The sequence below is a fragment of the Choloepus didactylus genome, chromosome 1, assembly GCF_015220235.1.
Source record: "Choloepus didactylus isolate mChoDid1 chromosome 1, mChoDid1.pri, whole genome shotgun sequence".
NCBI classification, from domain to species: domain Eukaryota; kingdom Metazoa; phylum Chordata; class Mammalia; order Pilosa; family Megalonychidae; genus Choloepus; species Choloepus didactylus.
In genome coordinates, this window is record NC_051307.1 from 189,741,233 (window position 1) to 189,766,605 (window position 25,373).

Genomic DNA, 25,373 nt, shown 5'->3' on the forward strand with positions numbered 1-25,373 from the left:
ACCAGTTCTTTAGAAGCCCCTGTGTACACCTCCATAACAATAGCTTTCTGGTTTTTTTTTCCCCTGACTTTATGTTAATTATTCTCTTGTACTTCATCATTTATAACCTGTGTATATACTTCCAAACAATATTTTGTTAGATTTTGCATTTTTTTTACTTTATGTAATTAATCATAAACTATAGATATTCTTGTGTGCCCTGTTAGTTTCTTCTGCTTACACAGGGTTTGTTGGATTCATCCATGTTGTGTATAGCTGTTGTTCACTCTTTTCTTTTGTATTAATTTTGTACATTCTTGTCTCTTACTACACAAGTGAAAGATTTTCTCTAGAGTATATAATTAAGAGTGGAATTGCTGAGTCATAGGATATGAATAATTTTGTAAATATCCTTTACTAGGTTAAGCCGAACTGTTTTCTATAATGTTTATACTAATATCAACTTCCTCCAGCAATGGATGAGAGGTCTCATCACTCCAACTCCTTACCAGTGCTAGATATATTAAGGCCTTTTAATATTTTGTTAATCTAATATTTTGTGTGTAACGATATCTCGTGATTTTGAGGCATTTCTCTTATTGGTAATCATGTTGAGCATCTTGCTTGTTCATTCATTCATTCATTTTAGCTATGTATATTTATTCTTTTGTGACATGCTTATCTATATAATTTACCTCCTTTTAAATATTAGATTACTGTTATTTTCTTATTGATTTGTAGGAGTTATTTTTTTTTTTATTAAATTCAGTTTTATTGAAATACATTCACACACCATACAATCATCCATGGTATACAATCCACTGTCCACAATATGATAACATAGTTATGCGTTCATCACCACAATCTATCTCTGAACATTTTCCTTACATCAGAAAGAACCAGAACAAGAATAAAAAATAAAAGTGAAAAAAGAACACCCAAATCATCTCCCCATCCCACCCCATTTGTCCTTTAGTTTTTAATCCCCATTTTTCTGCTCATCCATACACTAGATAAAGGGGGTGTGATCCATAAGGTCTTCACAATCACACTGTCACCCCTTGTAATCTACATTATTATGTAATTGTCTTCAGGAGTCCAGACTGCTGGGTTGGAGTTTGGTAGTTTCAGGTATTTACTTCTAGCTATTCCAATACATTAAAACCTAAGAGGTATTATCTGTATAGTGCATAAGAATGTCCACCAGAATGACCTCTCGACTCCATTTGAAATCTCTCAGTCACTGAAACTATTTCGTCTCATTTTGCATCCCCCTTTTAGTCAAGAAGATACTCTCAGTCCCACGATGCCGGGTCCACATTCATCCCCGGGAGTCGTATTCTGCATTGCCAGGGAGATTTACACCCCTGGGAGTCGGGTCCCACATAGGGGGGAGGGCAGCGAGTTTACCTGTTGAGATGGCTCAGTTAGAGAGACAGAGGGCCACATCTGAGCAACAAAGAGGTACTCGGGAAGACTCTTAGGTACCATTACATGCAAGTTTAGACTCTTGTAGGAGTTATTTTTAAGTTCTGAATATTAATCCTTGTCAGTTATATGTGTTGCAAAGATCTTCTACTATTTGGTGTTTTTCTTTCTATTAATAATGCCTTCCTTTTAAACTATTTATTGTGGTTTTAGCTTCTATTGGTGATTGTTTATCTAATCTGTTATTTCATTAGGGGTTGTGCTGTGGTGATATTCAGATTCTGCCCTTTCTTGTGCATATGTTAGCTGGAATTCCTACATAAATAGAAACTTTCCTATATTATCATTTGGTTACCTTGAGGTATGTCTTATACAGGGGAAGCAGGATAAATGCTTGATTCTATCTCTTTATTTACCAGTTTTCAGAATTATGAGTTAATATTTGGGCATCCTCCAAAGGAGAACAATGAGAATTTTTGTTTTTATTTTTGTTTGGAATTATGATAAAAGTATGGATTTTTAAGTTTTTTTTCCATGTAGTTGCTGGAATTTTCTTTTTGATATTCAAACTGACCCTCTTCAACTCATGAGAGTCTGTTCAGATTGGTTCTTGTATCTTTTTGAAACATTCTAAATACTTCCTTGATTTCTGGTATCAAAAATGTTTTCAAGGAAAAATATGTTGAGTTCATACTAACATTTCCACATTGATTTTATGTTTATATCTCATTGTTCTTATGCTGAAAAATCTATGCTCCTAACAACATTAACATATAATGGCTTATTTGTAATTATATATGTGTGTGTGTATGTATGTATATATATGCATATATAATAGGTACGTATATATTATACATGCAATAGTTTCAGAAAAATAATATCAATATTATCAACAGATCAATGAAACAGTATGATTTATTTTCAATTCTTTTTGTCTTTTAGGATATACTCTACTTGGGATATGTACTTACTGTGTTTAAAAGTGATTTGAATTAATACTTTTCTTTGTAGTTTAGTCAGCCATTTAATATGTGGTTAAATATATTTGTTTCACTTTGCTTTCAATTTTTATGTGCTGATTTTTTTCCATTTTGAGTTAATTTTATTTTATAATAATTATATAAAACATTTACATGGTTCTAAAGTCAGAACTATAAAACAAGGATTATTCACAGAAACCGAATTTCCATCTTTGTTCCCTCCATTCTGTTCCCTCCCTTTCCATAAACATAACTAACTTTACCAGTTGTGGTAAAGTCGTGGGTTTAGCCTTCCATTTAAAAAAAAACTGTATGTAAATATGTATTTGTTTGTATTTTCTTCCTTTGTTATATAAAGGTAATGTATTATACACATTGCTCTGAATTACTTTTTTCCCCCACTTAACTATGCGTCTCGAAGATCATTCCATAAACAATACAAAGATTTCCTCATTGCATTTAACTTTCATCTAGCATTCCATTATGTGGCTCTACCTAGTTTATTCAACCCATAATTGATAGATGTTTATTTGTTTCCAGCTTTTTACTATCATGGATAGTGCTGTAATGAATAGCTTTTGCACAGTCATTTTGTGTTATTTGTCAGTGTATCTTTGGGCTGGTTCTTTAACATGGGATTGCTGGATCAAATGGTATAAATACCATTTGAATGATATTAATAATATATTAGGTAATTTTGCTAGATATTCCCAAATTCTCCTCCTTAGCTATTGTATAATTTTGCATTCCTATCAGTAATGTTTGGGAATGCCTATTTCCCTACAATTTTGCCAATAGTGTGTTGTCATACTTTGATTTTTGCTAATCTGATAGGTGATAAATAGTGTCTCAGTATAGAATGATTTTGCATCTCTTTTATTATGACAACACTGAGAATTTTAGGAGAATTTTAATTATAATTAAGGCTAGTAACCCTTCAGAATATAGGTTTACAGAATTTTTTCTGTTCATTGTCTTTTTTTTCTTTGCTATGGTTATGCTGTTCTCATGAAATGAATCTGTTGTCTAGAAGAGTTTATGTAAGATTAAAATTATTAAATTTCTAAATTTCTAAATTCCATATTTTGCAGAATTCACCAGTGAAGCCATCTGAATCTAGAGTTCTTTTTTATGGGAAGATGTCTTATTATAGGTTCAATTGTACCTTTTTAATTTTATTTATGGTGGGTTTTTTTTTTGAAACTTGTTTTCATTATTTCTATTTTTATATAGTTAGATATATTGGTCTTTTCCCATAAAGCTTTTGAATTTGAGTCATAATTTGGAAAGGTTTTTCCAGATCCACATTATAGAGGAATTCACCCTTGTTTTCTTCTAGTACTTAGGGTTTCAATTTTTTTTTTTAACATTTAAATATCTGATACATTTGGAATTTCTCCAAAGAGAAATAGTAGAGTTGTAGAGTGGATCTAACTTTGACGTTTGGTTTTTTGTTTTCCCTTACAGTTCTCTAGTTATTCCAATGCCACTTATTAAAGGTCTGTTTTTCCCCCACTTATTTTAGATGCTGACTTAGAGTGTATTTTGAGAAGTTCTTAATTTTAACATAGTCATTTTAACCAATATTTTCCTTTTTGGTTTATACATTTTCTGTCTTTTTAGTGAAATTTTCTTATTACCAAAGCCACAAAAATATTCTCCTGCATTTTCTTAAAATTTTTTTAATAGTTTTATTTTCACGATTTGGTTTTTAATTCATCTAGAATTGATATTTGTGTTTGATGTAACATAGGGGTCTGGTTTCATATTTTTCCATAAAGGTAACTAGTTGGGTAAGCACTATTTATTGAAGAGTTCATATTTTCTCCTCTCGTCTTCAATACTATCGCTGTCATACATCAGATGTCCATATTTTTCTGAGTTAGCTTCTGGGTCCTCTATTCTTTTCCGTTGATCAGTTTATCTCTGCCTGCTCTAATAATTCACTTTTATAATTGCTATGCCTCCATGAGAAATCTTGATATCTGATAGGGGAGACTCTCCCCCTTTGTTTTTCTTCAAGAATGGCTTAGTTATTCTTAGCTTATTGAATGTCCATATAAATTTTAGAAACATCTTGACAAATTTTACACATACACACACAAAAACCTGGTAGGATTTTATTACGGTTGCATTGACTTTATAGAAAAGTTTTAGAGAATGGGTTTCTGTACAGTGTTGAGTCTCCAGTTCATAATCATGGTAGCTCAGTATTTATTTAGGTCTTTTTAAATTTCTGACAATAATGTTTATTGTTTTGAGTAGTAATCTCATACCTCTTTTGTTACATTTATTCTTAGATGTCATTTTAAGTGTAAAAATTGCTTTCTATTTTTACTTTCTAATTAAATAAATACATTTCTAAAAGGCATTTTATACATTTTTTGAAGAAACTGAGCAGGCCTGCTTCAAACTGTATAGTTATCTGTAACAGACTTGGTGGATTAAGATTGTGTTAAAGATAGTTACATGGATTTTACAGTTATAAATTTTGTATTGGTATTGAAAATGCTAAATAATACCCAGGTGAATTTACTTCATCTGGACTCATAAGCAGCACTAGGTAGACAATTTGGCAAGCATCTTTATTTGAACAATAACTAATTTCCACTCTAGTTGCTTAAAACCCAAAGTAAGAACAATAAGAGGAGGAAGAAAATTCTTTTATATACTACTGTTTGGGAGAAGGCAAGAAAAGCCATATGCATTTAAAAACAGTATTAATTACTTCTTCTGGAAAATGGCTATAAATAAATAATCTACATGTTTAAAATAAAAGTCAGTTATTTTCTGGAACGTGGTAAAGCATTATAAACTCTTGCATTTGTGTAGACGTGGGGGACTGAAACACCTCAGTGTGAGATATAGATGATACATTTTGAAAAGAAAATAAATAATGGTAATACATATAGGCATACACATACACATGCAGACTTCTTGGAACTCTGTATTTGCAAAGTGTGGTTTGAGTGAATTGCTATTTCTAAAAGTATAAACTTGTTCAAATGAAATATTCCAAACATACAAATACATGTAATGTAAAGAATGAAGACTAGTAAACACCTAAGAACTCATCATCCAGAATACTGCCAATATCTTTGAGGCTCCCTGTCTCACTCTTTAATCTTACAATTCTCTTCTTTCTCCCAAATACACAGATATATTTGTATTTCCTCACATCATTAAGTGAAGGTAACATATTATTCACACTGCTCTGAATTATATTTTTCCCCCATTTTGGAATGTATTCTGGAGATCATTCCATAGCAGGATACAGAGATTTTCCTCATTGCATTTTACTGTTATCAAGCATTACATTATGTGGTTATAAGTAGTTTATTCAACTAGTTCATTATTGATATTTGCATTGTTTCCAACTTTTTGCTATCATGGATAGTGCTGAAATGAATAGTTTTGTTCACAGTCATTCTGTATTATTTGTTAATGTATCTTTGGGATGGCTCTTTGAAGTGGAATTGCTGGATCTAATGGTATATATACCATTTAAATGGAATATTAATAATATATTAGGTAATTTTGCTAGTTATTCGCAAATTCTCCAACTTAGCTAAGGTACCATTTTGCTGAACATTGAGCATCTCCATGTGTTTATTGGCCATTTGTGTATCTCCTTTTGAGAAATGTCCGTTTATATCCTTTGCCCATTTTTAGACTGGGTTATATGTGATTTTATTGTTGAGTTGTAAGAGTTCTTTATATATTCTAGATATAAGTCCCTTATCCAAAATGTGAGTTGCAAATATACTTTCCCATTTTGTGGTTGTCTTTTCACTTTCTTGATGGTGGCCTTTGAAGCACAAAAGTTTTTAGTTTTGATGAAATTGTTTACCTGCAGTCAGTCCTCATTATTCCCAGATTTTGTATTTGCAGATTTGCCTTCTTGCTAAAATTTATTTGTAACCTCAAAATCAATACTTGTGGTGTTTCGCAGTCATTCATGAGCATGCACAAAGTGCTGAAAAATCTGAGTTTCCAGCTAGGTCGAACAAGGCAATCGTCCACGTTCAGCTCTTATACTGTAAATGAGTGTCCTTTTTGCAGTATATTTAATGCATGTCTTTTGCAATTTTGTGCTTTTTGTTAGTGATTTTGCTATTTAAAATATCCCCCAAGCATAGTGCTGAAATGCTGCCTAGTGTTCCTGAGAGCAAGAAAGCTGTGATGTTACCTGGAGAGAAAAATCTATGTGTTAGAAAAGCTTCATTTAGGCACGAGTTATTTTGCTGTTGGCTGTTAAGTTCAAGGCTGATGAATAAACAGTATGTATTAAATAAGGTGTCTTTAAACAGAAGCACACATAAAACACGTTTATATATTAATTGGTTGACAAAAATGTTGTGGTCAGAGACTCTAAGGAACCTAACCCTGTAATTCCCCCAGGAGCGGCAGTTTATTATTCGTTAATTCATTGTTTGCAGTGACTTTATCGAACATAACTACCATCAATAATGAGAATCAGCTGAATTTTTTTCTATGCCTTTGGTGTCATATCTAAGAAACCATTACTCATCAAGGTCAGGAAGATTTACTTCTGTTTTCTTGAAAGAGATTTATAGTTTCAGCTCTTAGATTTATGTCTTTGATCCATTTTGAGTTAATTTTTGCATATTGTGTGAGGTTTGTGGGTATCCAGTTTTCACCACACCATTTGTTGAAAAGACTTTTTCCCTATTGAATTCTCTTGTTACCCTTGTCAAAAATCAGTTGTCTGTAAATGTATGTGTATATCTCTGGATTTGCAGTTCTTTTGCATCAATTGATACGTCTCTCCTTACGCTAGTACCATGGTTTCTTGATTACTAAAGCTTTGTAGTAAGTTTTGAAATTGGTAAATGTTAGTCCTCTAACTTTACTCTTCTTTTTCAAGATTGTTTTGAATATTCTAGGTCCCTTGAATATCCATATGAATTTTAGGATCAGTTTATCAATTTCTGCAAAGAATTCAGGTGACATTTTGAGAGGGATTGTGTTGAATCTGTAGATCAATTTTCACATTATAGCCATGTTAACAATATTAAGTCTTCTGATGCATGAACATTGGATTCTTTCCGTTTATTTAGAACTTGTTTAATTTCTTTCACTAACCTTTGTGGTTTTCAGAGTACAAGTCCTGCCCTTCTTTTAATAAATTTCTTCCTAAGTATTTTATTCTTTTTGATGGTATTGTAAATGGAATTGTTTTCTTATTTTCATTTTCAGATTGTTCATTGCAAGTATATAGAAATGTACTTGCATTTTGTATATTGATCTTGTATCCTGCAACTTTGAACTTGTTTATTCTAATAGTTTTTTTTTTTTTACATTTTATTTTGAAATAAATTCAAAGTTATAGGAACAGTTGCAGAAACAATACAAACCCCATACACAGAACTCCAGCATTCCCTGACCCCCCACCCGATCCACTAACTTTAACATGTTGTCACACCACTATTTCTTTCCCTCCCTCCCTCCCTCTCTCCCTATCTATCATCCATCATCTATTGCTCTGTCTTCTGAACATATGAGAGCTAGCTTCACACATCCTTGAACAAACACTATAATTCACATATACAATTCCCATGAACAAGAACATTATTTTATGCAATCCCATTAAGTGCAGCTAAGAAGTGCAAGAGATTCAACAATGATACAAACCTTACATTCTATATTTCCTTTTCCTTATGTCTTAACTGTGTCCCTTTGAGCCTCCTGTCCTCCATCCTCAGATCCCATCCAGGGTCATCTTTGGCATTCAATTGTCATCTATTTAGACTTTTTTTTTTTTTTTTCTCAATTGTGGAAACATACATACAGCCTAAATCTTCCCATTCCACCCCCTCCCTAGCATTCCATTAGTGGGATTAATCACATTTAGAATGTTGTAATGCTATCACCTTCCCACCATCCATTACTAGAAATTTCCCTTCACCTCAAACATCAACCCTACACTAATTTCTTAACTCCCCATTGCCCCTTCCCCGATTTCTCTTAACCCATACTCTACTTTTCATCTCTATGGTCATATTCTCTGATAATTTCTTTGTGTTTGCTGTGGGGCTTAAAATTAAACTCTTAAATCCATAACAATCTTGTTTTTCTTTGATACCAACTTAATTTCAATAGGATGCATAAACTACCTATACTCCTCCATTCCTCCACCTTTATATAGTTCTTTCAAAAATTACATATTTTACATTGAGTTCAAAACCACTGATTTGTCATTAGAGTTTGTGTATTTTATTTCATGTAGGAAGTAAATAGTGGAGTTACAATTCAAAAATTATTGACTTCTATTTATATTCCATTGTGGGCAGAGATTGTGCTTTGAATATGTTCAATTGTTTTTTTTGTTGTGGTTTTTTTTTTTAATTTATTGAGGCTTGTTTTATGTCCCAGCATATGGTCCATTCTGGAGAAAGATCCGTGATCACCAGAGAAAAATGAGTGTCCTGGTGATTTGGGATGTAAGGTTCTATATATGTCTGTTAAAATTCTCTGTATCTCTTTCTCCTTTCTTTGTTTCTCTGTTGGTAGGGCTCCCTTTAGTATCTGAAGTAGGGCAGGTCTTTTATTGGCAAACTCTCTCAGCATTTGTTTGTCTGTGAAGAATTTAAGCTCTCCTTCAAATGTGAAGGAGAGTTTTGCTGGATAAAGTATTCTTGGTTGGAAATTTTTCTCTCTCAGAGTTTTAAATATGTCATGCCACTGCCTTCTCGCCTCCATGGTGGCCACTGAGTAGTCACAGCTTAGTCTTATGTTGTTTCCTTTGTATGTGGTGAATTGCTTTTCTCTTGCTGCTTTCAGAACTTGCTCCTTCGCTTCAGTATTTGACAGTCTGGTCAGAATATGTCTTGGAGTGGGTTTATTTGGATTTATTCTATTTGGAGTTCGCTGGGCATTTATGCTTTGTGTATTTATATTGTGTAGAAGGTTTGGGAAGTTTCCCCAACAATTTCTTTGAATACTCTTTCTAGACTTTTAACCCTTCTCTTCCCCTTATGAGCCTCCAATGAGTCTTAAATTTGGATGTTTTATTTTATCTGTCGTATCCCTGAGATCCATTTCAATTTGTTTGATTTTTTTCCCATTCTTTCTTTTGTTCTCTCATTTTCTGTTCTGTGGACCTCTAGGACACTGAGTCGTTGTTCAACTTCCTCTAATCTTGTATTAAGAGTATCCAGAGTCTTTTTAATTTGGCCAACAATTACTTTTATTTCCATAAGATCTTCTGTTTTTTATTTAATCTTGCAATGTCTTCTTTATGCTCTTCTAGGGTCTTCTTTATGTCCCTTTTATCCTGTTCCATGGTCTTCTTCATGTCTTTTATATCCTGTGCCATGTTTTTGTTCCTCGATTGTGATTGTTTGATTAATTGTGCCAAGTACTGTATCTCTTCTGATATTTTGATTTGGGTGTTTGGGATTGGGTTCTCCATATTGTCTGGTTTTATCATTTGCATTAAGATTTTCCATTGTTTTTGGCCTCTTGGCATTTGCTTTGCTTGATAAGGTTCTTTCAAGTTGTTAAAAAAAAAAATACAAATCTAATTTTTCAGAAATACAAGTTGGTGGCTTACACTTTCTCCAGCTAACCAGCAGATGGCGTCTGTGAGTCACCTATACCCCTCAAGTCAGTTCTCCCCAACTCTGTCTCTGTAGTGTGTTGGGAAATGATTTTTGTGGGGTTTAATTGGTGTACTCAGTTTGGGTTTATTGTTGGAGCTGTCTGCCCTGAATGTGGTGCGTGTTTCTGGGTGGTCAGGGAGGCAGGGCCGCTTTAATATTCAGACCTGCCAGGTGATCCCAGAGATTCAAGGCTGTTGCAAGAGTCTAAGCCTTCATTTCAGTTTTGCCCCAGATTTTCTCTGTCGCTGACCCACAACCCACTGGCATTGACGTAGCGTCCCTGGGTTTTCCGTCCGGGCCCCTCTTCTCAGCTGAGGAAGGCTGTGCTACGTCACTAGTGCTCATCATCCCTCAGGGGAAGCCCCGGGCTGCTGGACTGTGCAGGGGCGCTCTCTGCCTGATGCAAAGATTAGCCTATAATTCTTGACTGGTGTAAGTTATGAATGAAAGGCAGGTGGTAGAGCTGGGCCCCACCCCTTTCCTCTTAGAGAAGATGGATGCCTTAGGGGGAGGTCATTAGCATTTCAATGGTCTCTCTCTGCCTGTGCCACACCTCTGTCTGGGTCACAGAACTGGTAACTGCAAATGGCCGAGGCTTTCTCTACTGAATCAAAAAAGGAACAGAGCTAGTCCGAGGCGACCCTCTGGCTCTCCAAGGTCAGTCGTCATCTGAAGCCTCTGTCTACTTGTTGGGGATTCATACCTCCTAGTGAGCAGTTCACACTCACTAATTAAAACCCCAGCTGGAGCTCAGCTGAGCTATATTCGCTTGCTGGGAGAAAGCTTCTGTCTGGCACCATGAGGCTTTGTAGCTTGGGCTGTGGGGGAGGGGTCTCCCGATTTGGATCCACAGTTCTTACTTACAGATTTTATGCTGTGATCTCAGGCATTCCTCCCACTTCAGGTTGGTGTATGATGAGTGGACGGTCACGTCTGTCCCCCTGCAGTTATTCCGGATTATTTTCTAGTTGTTTCTGGGTTTTTTTCGTTGTTCCAGGGGGACTACTTAGCTTCCACTCCTCTCTATGCTGTCATCTTAGATCCTCCTCTAATAGTTTTTTAAGTGTATTCCTTAGCATTTTCTCTATATACGATCATGTCATCTGCAAATAGTTTTACTTCTCCAATACTGTATTTTATTCTTTAAATATTTCAAACATAGTTAATATATATTTTGCATGTGATAATTCCAAGAGCAGGGCCTTTGGGGGTTATAAATCTGTTGTTTATTGTTTCTGCCGATTGTAGGTCATGGTGCCTTGCTTTCTATTCTGTGGTGATTTTTTATTATTAGCTCATTTGACTGAATATTACCTGTGGTAGGTAATCTGAAGGGCCCTAGATTGAGGATTTATCAGAGAGGATTTTTCTATGCTTCTGTTAGGGCTCAGGGGTACAACCATCCTTTAACTAATTTATTTTCTTAGTTTTAGGGTTCTTTGTTGAAAGATTGCAACTTTGAACCTTGGACCCTAAAGTTCATGGTTGTATATTCTTCATGGAGCTCTCTTTTTTTCACTTGGATCAGAGCCAGAGACAGGTTTCCTAATAAATACCTTTTCAGATAGGCAGATTCCCCTAGTCTCTGGTTGGTTAAAAATTCTCAGTAAGGGATATTACCCCCTAGGCATCTCTAGCTTGCCAATCTGCTTTCCTTTTACTTCTGTGGTTTCAGTTTCCTCTATTCCCGCAGCCCTCCCTTTAGGGATTCTTCATGACCTTAGAATGTTTATGCAGCGTATGGATGTGTCATGGTAGCAAAAGCATTTCACAGTACCAGTGTGCCATACTGCTGGAATTGAATGTAGGTGTAGATTTCACATAATGCATTATTATGAATTTATTCAGATTAAAGTTCATCAAATTATGACTTCACATACCTCTAGTGTATTTATTTTAATTTTTGATTGAAATGAAGTTTGAAAAAAACAGATGAGTTATAACTTTTTATGAGTCTTTTATAAAATGTTGGGTCAAAATATTTAAATACCAGTATAATGGTATTAATATTTTACTCATTTTTGGGTTTTTTATCTGTCCTGAGTTTCAAGAGTTTTTAAAACCTGATTTAAACTAAGTGATTTTAGATTTGAAATACTAGAAAAACTAGACTACTGTTCTTAGACACTAAACTCTTAATTAAATAAAAACAATTTTGAAGAATTTAGTCATGTAGAATATTTGAAGCTAATCATATAATATTTAGAAGAGAAATGTCAATTTTAAGGAATTTTCATGTTTTCTTAGAATAGCCTTTTAAAATTGTCATGCCAATAAAAGAAAAGAAAAAGAAAAAAATGTGAGAAATAAAATTGCTAAAATAATTCTTGTTTTCTCTTCTAAGAGAAATGTTTAGTGTGTATATGTAATGTAATCTAATATAGTATAATCTAATTTATATATAACAATACAATACAGTATAATATAATATATAACAACACTTGACATGATAAATATGTAATATGATGTAGTAGCTCATATAAGAGAGATTCCTCTCTTTGTTCCATTGATTGCTTTTTAGTTTGTCTAATTTTTAAGCAATAAATAATTTATATGGGTGTCTTTACAATTTGGTCTGTTTTTTATTTGACAGGTGGCAACTTACATCATACTGATGTCTCGCTCTTTGGAGAACCTACCGAGTTTGAGTATTTGCGAAAAGTGCTTTTTGAGTATATGATGGGTCGTGAGACTAAGGTATAAAATCATGTCTGGAGATTTATATATGGCTTAATTTAACAGAGAATATGTCCCATTTTTAGTATATACATTGAAACCATATGTTTACTATTAGCAGACCATACATGCTGATAGTAGACAGTAAGCTACTGTGTTATTGTTCTTAGTACACAAAAGAGAATTGGCAGATCTTGCATGTATTTGTATTTTAAAAATGCTCTTGATGATGTAAAATACTAAAAATTAAAATTTTATCAATTTAAGAATGGTTTGGGAAGCATATGGTTTAGTTTTTGTTTTTTGACTTAATATCTTAAAGTTAGGAGATCAGATTTCATTTTAAAGGAGACTTTCGGATATTATGGATAGTATTAGAAATGGTCATAATTAAGAATGGCTACTTGGGAAGATTTGGAAGTATTTTCCTTTAGTCACTGAAAGAAAATCATCCTTGCACATATGGGCTATTAATCATTTTTAAATTACAACTCCATGTAATGAATAATTTTTGGCTAATTTGTTTTCTGGAATGTTAAACTTATCATTAGGTCCTTGAGTTTGTAGGAGCTTGTCTTATATGTATCCCCTGCAGTGTTTTTTAAAAGAGTCTTATATAAATTGGATTTTGATAAATGTATCTTGAATTGAATTGACTGGCTTTAGAAAAACTGTTGAGTCCTTCCTCAAACTTTTTCACTTCAAGCAGTTTCTGTTTTGGCATTGTTTCAACTTTTTACCTTCATGGACTTTTATATTGTTGGTGTACCTTGACTCAGAATTGGATGATGAGTTTTCTTTTCTTGAAAGTAATCAGTGTTTTAAAGTATTGGCGTGTGTGGGGTGGTGATGCTAAGCCAGTTCAGGGATAGATTTGGAAATCTATTTAAAGTCTAAAACATGGGTATAAGAAAATATATTAAATCCACTAGGCTGTTCCTATACCAGACAAGTCCTAAAATCCAGAGGCAACAGCCTCTTTAAGATCAACTATCAGATGTGGCCCCCTTACCTGTACTGTCGACAACCCTCCCCTTTTTTAATTCAATTTTCTTGAGATATAGTCACATACGATACAGTCATCCAAAGTGTACAATCAATTGTTCACATTACCATCATATAGTTGTGCATTCATCACCCCAATCTATTTTTTGAACATTTTCCTTCTACCAGAAAAAGTGAAAATAAGAATTAAAAGTAAAAAAAAACCACCCAAATCATCTCCCCCACCCTATTTTTCATTTAGTTTTTTGTCCCCATTTTTCTACTCATCTATCCATACAATGGATAAAAGGACTGCAATCCACAAGACTTACCCCTTGTAAACTGCACGGCTATACAATTGTCTTCAAGAGTCAAAGCTACTGGGTTGCAGTTTGATAGTTTCAGGTATTTATTTCTAGCTATTCCAATGAATTAAAACCTATAAAGAGTTATCTATATAGTGCATAAGAATGCTGACCAGAGTGACCTCTCAACTCCATTTGGAATCTCTCAGCACTGAAACTTTGTTTCGCTTCATTTCGCATCCCCCTTTTGCTGAAGAAGATCCTCTCAATCCCATGATGGCAGGGCCAGATTCATCCCTGGGAGTCATATCCCTCATTGCCAGGGAGATTTATACCCCTGGGAGTCAGATCCCACATAGGGGGGAGGGCAGTGAGTTCACCTGCAGAGTTGGCTTAGCTAGAGAGAGAGGGCCACATCTGAGCAACAAAGAGGTACTCAGGGGGAGACTCTTAGGCACGATTATAAGCAGGTTTAGCCTCTCCTTTGCAGTAATGAGCCTCATAAGGGCAAGTCCCATGATAGAGGGCTTGACACATGAAACCGCCAGTCCTCAATGTTTGTGAGAACATCAGCAACAATCCAGGTGAGGAAGCCCAACACCTCTGCATTTCCCCCAGCTCCTCAGGGGGGCCCTGCATATATATTTTTATTCTTGCCCAAATTTCTTTGGGATGTGTCACTATTTCACACTAACATATGCAAACCTTCCAGGTCTCACTTCCTATTAAAAGTTCCATGTTATTATGGTATTTGAACAAACTCTATGAGTTAAATTGTTTAGGAAATACAATCTTGCACCAACTAAGCATCTCTTCCCTTGGTGTCACATGGAATTTGAGGTTTTAAAACGCAGTCAGTATTGTCCTTTACTCTTTGGCCTGATTTGCCCTAGTTCTAACCATGATTTGCCCTAGTCCTAACCACATCTGCTTCATTCATATCTCTAGTTGAAGTCTGGACTCTTTTTCAGCTTTTTTAACAGTTGCTATATGTTCCAATACTGACATTTGTATCTGCCAAGTTCTAGCTCTGAGTTTCAGGTCGACACCCCCTTTTAATATGAACAAGTTAGGGTACTCACTGCCTAGACACCCCTGAAGATGGAGAAAGAAATTGAGAAGAAGGAATAGCAACAAACAAGATAAGATTGAGCAAAGGTCTATGAATACTGAAACTTTTTGTAATTATATATATATTTTTTGGATGCTGGGGTGTTGGAATGGCTGGAAGGAGGTAAATGACATGGTGGAACTGTAGCCTGTAGCATCCCTTGGGATTTGCTCTGTAGCTGCTCATTGAATTGTTCCTTAAAGATCTTCACCTTTCTGTGTATACCTAGAATTGCATAATAAGGAAAGAAATTGTGAAACTGTGGAACTGTAAACCATAACAATTTTTGAAATTACCTATATGACTGCTTGTTGAACTGTACATCAAGAGACAACAACTTTCTTTGTGTATATTATATTTTACAATAATGGAAATGGCTGAAGTTGTGGAGCTGTGACCCATGACATTCTTTGTGATTTCTCTCTACTTGTGAAATAATACATTGAAAGTTATCACTGCTATGTATATAAAGTTCACAATGAAAAAAAAAATGGAAACAGCAAAAAAAAATACATATATATATAAAGAGAATATTATGAATTTATAACTTGGAGATCCAGCTAAACACCAGGAGATATAGTGCTAGAAGTCATTTGAATCCTTAATATCTGTAGAAATCATATTTTATTGCATCAAATAGTTTTCAAATTAAAGTATTACCTAGTATGATCATTAACATGGATCACAGGAGTGATATATTAATTCACAGTCTTTTTCTTTTAAGGACTTTTTTTTTTTAATTCAAAGATTAAATTAGCTAAAACTAATTTTCTCCTTATCTTTTTAAAACAAAGCTAATGAAATAGAGCATTCTCTATTAATTCCTTCTTGGAAGGCAGCCTGTACCTGAGGTACAGTAGATGGTTTAAAGTTACCTCCTTATTGCGGGGGATGGGGAGAGAAGGGCATATCTTAAAAAAAAAAAAAAAAAAGCTTCTCAGAACTTTAGTTACTTTAGTTCATCAGTAAATCCAAAGCTATGGTCCCAGTGTTATTGCTAAATAAATTCTTTAACCTTTTCTTGATCTATGAAATGAAGAGCCTAATTGCCTCAACCTGCTTCTTCTGGATGTGGTGAACGTATGTGGGATGAGATGTGTACGGGGTTTGAGTCCCCCTGAAGAAAGACCTGGCACAAGTACAAGATGTTATTCTGGGGTGGTGCCAGTTCAGCCAGGTGTAAGCATGTGCTTTCATGGCCCTGTAGTTAAATTTAAGGTGTGATTGGGGAGACAGCTGAATGAGATGTCCTCTTGGCACAGACAGCCCCATCTGGTAACTGGCTGCAAATCTGTATTGAGGAGTCCTCTCTGGTCTTTATCTTCAGCATTCATTGTACTTTTCTAGCATCACATTTTTCAGGTAAATATTGAGAATGGTAGCAGATACTAAGTGTAATTTACTGTACATTTATTGAGCACTTATTGTGGTGTTTTGTTTATCACCATGATGGATAGAAAAATGAAATTTGACACCATAGTTAACTTCAAAGAGTTTACCATATACTGGGAAAATGGAGCTCTTCTCAGTTGACCATACTTTGATGCAGGATGTAATAAAGGCTGTAAGAAGGCTATAGAGTCCTCATATTTTCTTGTGGGAGGATCAAGGAGGACATCATGGAGAATGTGTTGTGTGCACAGTTCTTTAAAGGAGGAGGGATTAAATTTTGATAGATGAGCTCAGACAGAAGTGGTAGTGCAGACAGAAGGTCCAAGGCAGGAAATTTGTGTGGGTTTTTGGAATGACAGGTAGTCTGGTTCAACTAAAACATTAGATCTGTGAGGTGGAAGTGACTCCACGTAGGACTGCCCAAAGTGCTTCCCTAGCTTTACCTGTAGACATTGGGGGGTAGCCTCAAAATTTTTGAGCAGGGGTTGACAAGATCAGTGCTGTTTTTATACATACCTTTTTTCTGATTTGCCCACTTTCTATACATTACAAAATTTTGAAATGGAGACCAGGTTGTGGTTTTAGGATGAGCCAGAAATGTTGTGGCCTTTGTGATTGGATCATCATCTGCAGTTGTTTCTTGTATAGCAGATCTGTATGTCATCCTACCTGTGTTTCTTCATCTGCTTTTGCTCATGGTGTCCATTATTTTATGGGGCAGATGACTTTTTTTAAAGGAGACCAATATGGGACACACATTCTTGCAATGTGGTGTTGAGTAAGCTCTTTTCCTTTCTTCTGTCTTTATACTTTATTTTTCTTGGGTTTTGATCCATCATGCTGTTATGGATGCTGTTATTCAGCCCATTTTCCTTTCAGTAAAGTGTTTCTCATTCCTGGCTTAATTGTGGAAGCCTCTCCCTAAGGAGAAACTGGCAGGATAGGTCACTTATAAACCAGGTGGCTCATTTAAACTTTTCCTTACTCCCCAGAGCCTGTGATGCAGGATTTAATAAAGGCTGTAAGACAGCTATAGAGTCCTCGTATTTTCTTGTGGGAGGATCAAGGAGGATGTCATGGAGAATGTGTTGTGGCAAACAACCTAGGTGTCTCCATAAAGTGTTTTCTGGCAAGTCAGGGAAGAGCGTTAAGTTTTTACTGGGTAATCAATCAGCTGCAAATTTTGGATTGCTGAAGGATTTAGAGGTGAATTTCCCATTTAACAGTTGTCTAGAATGTGAACAGATAACAAGTCACTTCTTTTTTTGTTTTTTTGGACAAACGTTCTTAAGTGTACATCTATATGTGGTTTCATAGTGAATGTAAGTGGACTTTTGGGTACTTTGAACTTTATAAGCTATTGAAATTAGAGAAATGTTATCTGTTACTGTGACTCTAAGAATTTTAGAATTTTGTACTTCCTAAAAGTAATCTTCATAGATAGTATAACAGAAACCATTTAAAATTGCTTTAAAGTGCTAATAAAAAAAAAAAAAACTGAAATAGTTAACTAGTTAATAGTTCTCTTGCCATTTCCAGCCATATGTGTAATTGGTTTCTAGACTTCAAGTTAGTACAAAATTCTGTTCTGTCTAGGCAATACAATTTAAAGGCTGAGGGTTTCTGTAAAATGCCTTTGGAATTCTTCAAGAATGAAGTTGTTTTAAGTGATATCCTTCTGATCAAAATGGCAGAGGTAGAGATAAAGAGAAGGAGAGGGCTGAAATTAAATCTTGCCTTTTGTGGAGTTTGTGGTTTAGGAGAAGATTAGTTGATCTCTTAGTTGAAATAAGTACTAGATAAAGTGCCTTGCTTAGGCATAGCACATAATAGAAATTTTTAAAATGTTAGTTCCTTTTATTCTTGGAGTTTCCAAAAATTTTGGTTAACTCTATTATGTCATCTTTTCCTTGATGGACTTCCCTGGGTCCCTTACCCACCCCTTCTCACACACACACACACACACACACACACACACACACACAGTCTTTTTAACCATGACAGAGAATGTTAGTGTCACCCACCCCTTCTCACACACACACACACACACACACACACACACACACAGTCTTTTTAACCATGACAGAGAATGTTAGTGTCGAACTACTGTAGGAGTTCCCAGGAGAGCCCTGCCACTTGATTTTGTATATAAGCACTGAACTTGTTATCCTACGTATTTCATAAGTGGTATCTTCTTTCCTCTCTGTCTCCCTCAAAACATCTCATCTTGATACAAAATAGGGAGTTTCAGCCTTTGAGGAGAATTTTCCACGAGCTTATGATTGACAGTCTGACTTACGGTATATTTATTTAGATCTGCACAATTTATGATCTTGTTTTGCAAGCCACCATGTGTAATGTTTGATTCATCATGTTTTCTACCAAACAACATATCTTGTGTTTATTTAAAATGTAATTTGTATTTCTATTAGGCTGATGTGCTGCATGTCTCGAAAAATATCTTCTAAGCATGTTCATGTTCATGCAGTAGCCTGTGTTTATGAGATATATGATGTGATTTAGTTAAAGCTGAACTTGAGGGTATCTAATTCTGATTATTTGAGCATATATTTTGATAATATATCACTTACTAGATAGATTTCTACAAAGAAAAGTCCTTATAAAATGAAAGAGTAATGAAGTTTCATCTTAATAAGACAAAGGGCCAAGAGCATTAGAACTTTATATAGCTACATGCTATTGTAAATGCCTGTTCTTAACATCAGCCCAGCAATTGTGAGATGTCTTTCAAATTAAAATTTTAGTGTTGGCTGTTATTTCCTTGATTAAATACTTTCACATCATACTTCTTTGATCGTGGCTTCCATTGAGAGCACTAAAGAATCCCACCAGCAGAACGTGTCAGAATGGGCTAAGACTTCATCTGCTTCACTGTCTATTAGTGATCATCTCTCATTTTCCTTGTAGACCATGGCAAAGGTTATAACCACTGTACTGAAGTTCCCTGATGATCAGACTCAGAAGATTCTAGAAAGAGAAGATGCTCGACTAATGGTAAGCTTTAAAAGTAGGCTACAAATAAGAGACTTTATCTCACCCATACTTTATCTTCTTCACAATGACTTTGAATTGGTAAAAGAAATTTAAATTTAAAAAATTTTTATTTTACTGTAGTCTGAAAAATGTGAATCTGCAAATTAAGAAAGTTTAACCAAGGGCAAATGTGAATGGATACTCAAGGGAAAGAACAATCTTACTTAACAGCACATATGAGATTCCCTCCCCTGTATGCTCTATGGGACTTCCAGAACTTGTGCTGTTTATGGAAAGTATTGAAAGGTATTCTGGTATATCCAGTAATAATTTCTTAAACCAAATTATATCATGAGGTTAAATGTTTTATATATGGCATTCCTTATTTCATGTCACTTGATTTCCAAATACAGTAATTCTGGATGAAAGAATTTCAGCATTTTTGAGCTTTTGACATACCCTACAAGAGAAATGTATACAGATAACTGAATTATTAAAAACCCATTGCATGAAGTCAGCAGTGATTGGAAAATAAGACAAATACACTTTATAATTTATACAGAATTGTCCATGTCTAACTTCTGTGTGCCATGGGTCATTCATTCTGTAAGAAGATGATACACTGTAAGCAAAAGGTGAAACCTGTGAAATTTGTGTCCTGCCTGCCCCAAGCTCTCTCCCTCTGCTTCCTTTTCTTATCTTGGTAGTGGCCTGTAGCACCTCTACACAGTCCTTCTAATTTCTTTACCTATTTCATGATCCATGTGCTGCTTCTCCCTTCTCTCTCCTCACTAAAGGAGGCTAGACTCTTCTCAGTGGTGGTTTAGCCTGTATCTGAGAATCTCTAGTGGTAAGGAAGAAGGCATTAGGTTGTTCCCTCCCAGATCATCCATTTTCTCTCTGACAGGCTGTGCTTCTAACAAAAGTTCTTGTTTATCTTGAGCCCAAATTTCCCTCTCTGTGGTGGCCACCTGTTTGTTCTGGTTCTAACCCATGGAACTCAGTCACATCTTTGGAGATGGCCCAGATGGAAGGCTTTTCCCCTCCAGGTTCAGTATCCTGGTGCCATCCTCTGACCTTTGCAGAGTCAGTAGTCCTTGAAAGGATCCTTGTGCCTCAGGCACATTTCAGTCACCAATTCCTGGCTTTTCCTGACCTTTGTCCCAATGCTTCTTTGTAAATTGTGTTATATACCTATTTTTCTGTGACAATTCCAGTTATTTTGGTTATTGTTTAGTTGTTTTTTGTAAAGCATTTCTCCCTGGTTTCTAGTGTCCTGAAAAGCATTGCTATACCTCCAGATAGTTATTTCTGGTTATAAATTTTTTTTGATTGCACTTTGTGCTGACACTGTGCAGCCCACATTTTTGTTTGAATTATTTAGCTGGTATTATAGGGGCAATACACTCTGAAAACTTTGTATTGTGACCCTGATAATTATACATTTTCTTTGAGGCATTGATCAAAAGCTTTCCATGAGTGCTGGTATAGCGTTTTTCTTCCTATCAACTCTTTACCATACCTTCCCTTCCCCTAGTGAGTTTTATACTCTTTATTTGAAAAATCCTATTACAGAATATAACATCTATTACTTAATAAGGGTTTTCAGAGCTTAATCTAATCTCCAGAATATATTTCTTAGATGAGAAACCATTATCTCTCAAGTGAGATTTAATTGTAGAGCATCATTAAGGTCTGGTTTATTTGAGGGCTGTGGTGTGGAGAGAAGGAATCCTGGTCCTTCATTGTCATGCTATGGAGCCTCAGGCATGTCTCAGAGCCTCAGTTTCTTCACTGGTAGAATGTGACTATCAAAACAATCTTGTTAGGATTGGTGGAGAACCAGAGGACAGTGCCAGCACTGGGATTTTGTGTTAATTATAAGGGTGCAGGTGATGATTACCTTGCCACCATGTAGTAATATGTAGAAATAGTCAGTCTTTCCTAGAAAAATGAGACTTGGAAAGGTGAGCTAATAATGTGTATAAGACAAACGAAAGACCTCAGTAGGACAGTCAAGTCATTTTATAGGAATAGCACCAGCTTAAAAAATGTCTCCATCTCCAGTTGCAGCTCTTGGAGAGCCAGCCACATTCAGCATTGCTATGGTGAGAGCTTAGATGTCAGCAGCTCAATACTTGAATGAGCAAATCTTTTTCATCTTTCTGGGCCTTTTTGGTAAAATGAAGGTGTTGGATTATGCTACCCCTAAGGTTTATTTCCTTCTAAAATATTAAATTAATTGTAAAATTTAAAACATTTTTAGATTTGTTCCAAGTGGAAAAAAATTGCCTTGTAGGCAGAAGTTAAAAAGAAAACTATATGCGCATACCTTTGTCTTCCCTAAAACAGCCTTTTTTCTCCTCTAAGTTTTTAGCTTATTGTGTCTGATATTCATTTTGTTGTAGATTACGTAGCTTAGATAGCCAGAGTAGACTGGATATTTGAATAACAGGGTAGGTAGGTACTAGAGTTAATACAAAATCTTTGACTTGTCTAGTTGTTTTTCTGCGGAATAAAACAACCCTAGAAGTACACCATCAGATATTTTTAAAGGAGAATATTATTTATTGTTTAGGATAAGTTCGTTAAGACAGTTTATTGTAATTGGGTGATAAATCATCTCCTGGAATTGAGAGGTTCCTTTACTGTATAGAAATATCTTTTTAAAAAGTTCCTAGAAATACTTTTTTTTTTCTCTTTAGAGTACCAGCAAAACTTAATGACACATTTAAAATAGCTGGCTATTTTCATAATGACTCCCTTAAAAGAAAAAAAAATTTTTTTTAATGAAAAAGATTTGGCTTGACTTTATTTCCATTCACTCTAATAATTTTTTATAAGCTGATCTTCTGTTGACTTTGTTTCTGCTTTGCTTTCAGACTGACCCCCTTATGTTGTGTCCAGATCTCGATCAGTCCCTGCCTTAGACCATTCTTATAATTAAGTTAATTTTTTTTGTCATCTTTATGCTTTTGGTTGGAATTTTAAAAATTTCCTCTGAATTACTAAAAATCTTCATAACTTTTCGGCATTGTTAAATACTGAAGTTTTCTAGTCCGGTGTGAGGTTTACCTTTCCCTTTATTTGGGCTCGGTAGATGCATATGAAATTGATTCAGGAAATAAATGCAAATAAAACTGAAGGATGGTGAAAAATATTGCCTCATATAAAATGTATATTATCTCAAAAGTTGATTTTTAACTCTGATTTTGTTAGAATTCTGTGATAGATCATTGCAAAAAGACATCAAAACATTTGAAAAATGTATTATGTAGAAAGATAGTCAGATCTCCATGATCTTCAGTTTCCAGTCTGTTTCCACCATGATCAGATCATGGTTAATAGTTTGATGAATATCCCCGGGTTTTCTAAGCTTTATAAATACATATTTATAATTATTCCTTTATCAGTTATTTTATTTCATAATAATGAGAATATGCAATATGTACCATTCAACAGCTTCTTTTTTTCTTTTAACTAAATTCACTTTTTTATATTATTCTACCTCATTCTTTTTAATGGCTGACTGTAAGTGTGATTATATGGATGTCCTATAGTTTAGTTCACCAGTTTCTTATTCATGGACACTTGTGTTGTTTTCAGTTTTTCAACACTTTTAGAGCTTAAATATTTTCAATACTTACAAGCATAAATACAGGCAACATCCATATACATGTATTTTGTACACATTGCAAATTTTCCTATATGCTATTAACCCTGTTGCATTGTATGTTGCAAATTATTTTCCAGTTTTCTTTTGATTTCGTTGCTTTTTACTAACTTCATGTTAAATATAAAAGAGAAACAAAATGATGCTTCTGAGATTGGTCACACTAACCAAGTTTAGATTAAGATTTTATAAACAATCCCTGTTTTGCTTTGCTGCTGCTGCTATTTTAAAGCAAACATTAAGCTATTTGATAATTTTGGATTATGACTGTCTCAAAATAGGATGTACAATTTATTTCAGAAGGTTTGCTACAGTAAAACTATGTTTGGGATTGGGTTCCTTTGCTTTGCAATTTCAGTTTGTTTCACCATTCTTGAAATCATTCCTGACATACCGTTGAATTACAAGGCAGTTTTTCAGTGATAAAAGTGACATGTAGAAATAAGAATTCATATTATAGATACATTGCATTTCAAATACATGAATGCTTTCCCCAAAATTTTTGATGGTAAATTGAGATTATGTAAATCAAATTTTAAGGTGTACTTTAAAGGAATTATGAAAGAGATCCATTTGTAAAGCAAATAATCACCCCCTAATTTATCTAGTATGTAAATATGTACTTAAAGTGCAAATTACACTTTTAATTATATTGTTTAATAAGGTAAAGTTGGAAATAAACTCTCAGTTATGTGGTGTTATATTTACTTAGGATGGGGGGAAGGTATTATAGATGCCTTATACTTTGCCTATACTCCCTTGATTTGGGGAGCTTTGAGGGAAACTGAAATACAATCTGTTTAATTCTCTAAACCTCATATACACATATGATCCATGTTAAGTCTTAAAACTAACCCAATAAGCTTTTCTTCTTCCTGGCTTTGTAGTTTACTTCACCTCGCAGTGGTATCTTCTGAGTAAACCGTCAGTCTGTGCTTAGGTAGCATGTTGGGTGAGTGAAGAATATGTCTTATGTCTTTTGTTCAAAAATCAACTCTTTTGCATGATATTAACCATTTCACTGGAATTCTTTTGATCTTTTGTTTCATGAACATGTAATTATGCTATGGTTTAATATAGTTATTTTCCATTAATTCTGATATATAGATTAATAATCACTACCACCAGTAAAAAAGTTATATAATTTTAGGAAATTTTAGTTCTTTAAGTAGTAGTCGAAAGTTTAAAAGTGCTCTTTGAAATCTTATTAAAGGATCCAAGAAAGTCTTATGCATTTTATATTCCTTTTTGTTTTTAAGTTCCCAAGAATGGTCTTTGAAAGTAATAAAGATGTGTAAGAGAAAAATGAAAAATCAGTTTCTGGATAAAAGTGAAGTGATCCACAAATCCAGAATTAAAAATAATGTAAAAGCATTAATTAGGGTTGAGGCTAGTCTGAAATAATGAAAATTATTAAGGTCATTTCAAAAATAAATGCAGTGTTATTACTTCCCAGGATCATACAGTTTAACACAAGATACAACATTTGTCCTGAATTGACACTTAAGCAGCCAGTTTTAATTGAATGTGGCTGTCTCCAATTAGCATATTACTTGAACAAAATGGAGGCCTCTCATTTTACCATTTAAACACTCCTCCCCTCATGTATATGTTTTATATATATTTATAAAATATTACAATTTTCCAGCTTTCCAAATAATGTCTTAATTTTTAAAAATCCAGAATCCACTCAAAGGTCACATGTTGCATTTAGTTGTCATATCCTTTTAGTCTCTTTTAAACCAGAACAGTTCTCCCAGCCTTTTTTGTCTTTTGTGACGTTGACTATGTATAGCATTATGGAATCATGCATAGATTTGTTTCCAACAACAGCTCAAGCTAAGGTTTCAAAATAATAATTGACAAAGGAATTTAAATATAACAGAACATCTTTTTCTTATCATCTCTAGGTTTCTAGACCAAAGATGATAGTTGAACTAGTTTTATAAATTACACAGCACTGGGAGTTTATCATGAGTAATAGATCATATTCGTTCATTAATAAATTGAGAAGACTTTAAAGCTCTTTTCTCTTTCCATTCAATATGTATGGAAAGTTTGTCTCTAATACTTAATCTTATTTATTTTTATGGCATTTTTAACCTCATGCTTGATCTGTTTAACTACTGACTTTTAGCATCTTAATCTGAGAAGCCTTATTAGGAAGGTTTTAATTTCGTTTTTCATAGTGTTTTATGGTTTGTTAATCTGAGATGAAGCCTAGTT

The 25,373-nt window shown here is 34.5% G+C and overlaps 1 protein-coding gene across 9 annotated transcripts in view; it reads left to right on the forward strand.

Moving 5' to 3' along the window:
- GOLGA4 (golgin A4) overlaps positions 1–25,373 on the forward strand; it is a 124,243-nt gene that overhangs the window by 97,820 nt on the left and 1,050 nt on the right. For 5 of the 9 annotated variants that reach the window (XM_037847247.1, XM_037847255.1, XM_037847296.1 and 2 more), the window contains 3 exons: positions 12,606–12,709; positions 19,409–19,495; positions 24,035–24,099. In XM_037847247.1, the coding sequence (XP_037703175.1) occupies positions 12,606–12,709; positions 19,409–19,495; positions 24,035–24,064 (221 nt within the window). In that variant the 3' untranslated portion in view covers positions 24,065–24,099. The remainder of the gene's footprint in view (positions 1–12,605; positions 12,710–19,408; positions 19,496–24,034; positions 24,100–25,373) is intronic. The other 4 variants (XM_037847263.1, XM_037847272.1, XM_037847315.1 and 1 more) reach the window with 1 other exon arrangement.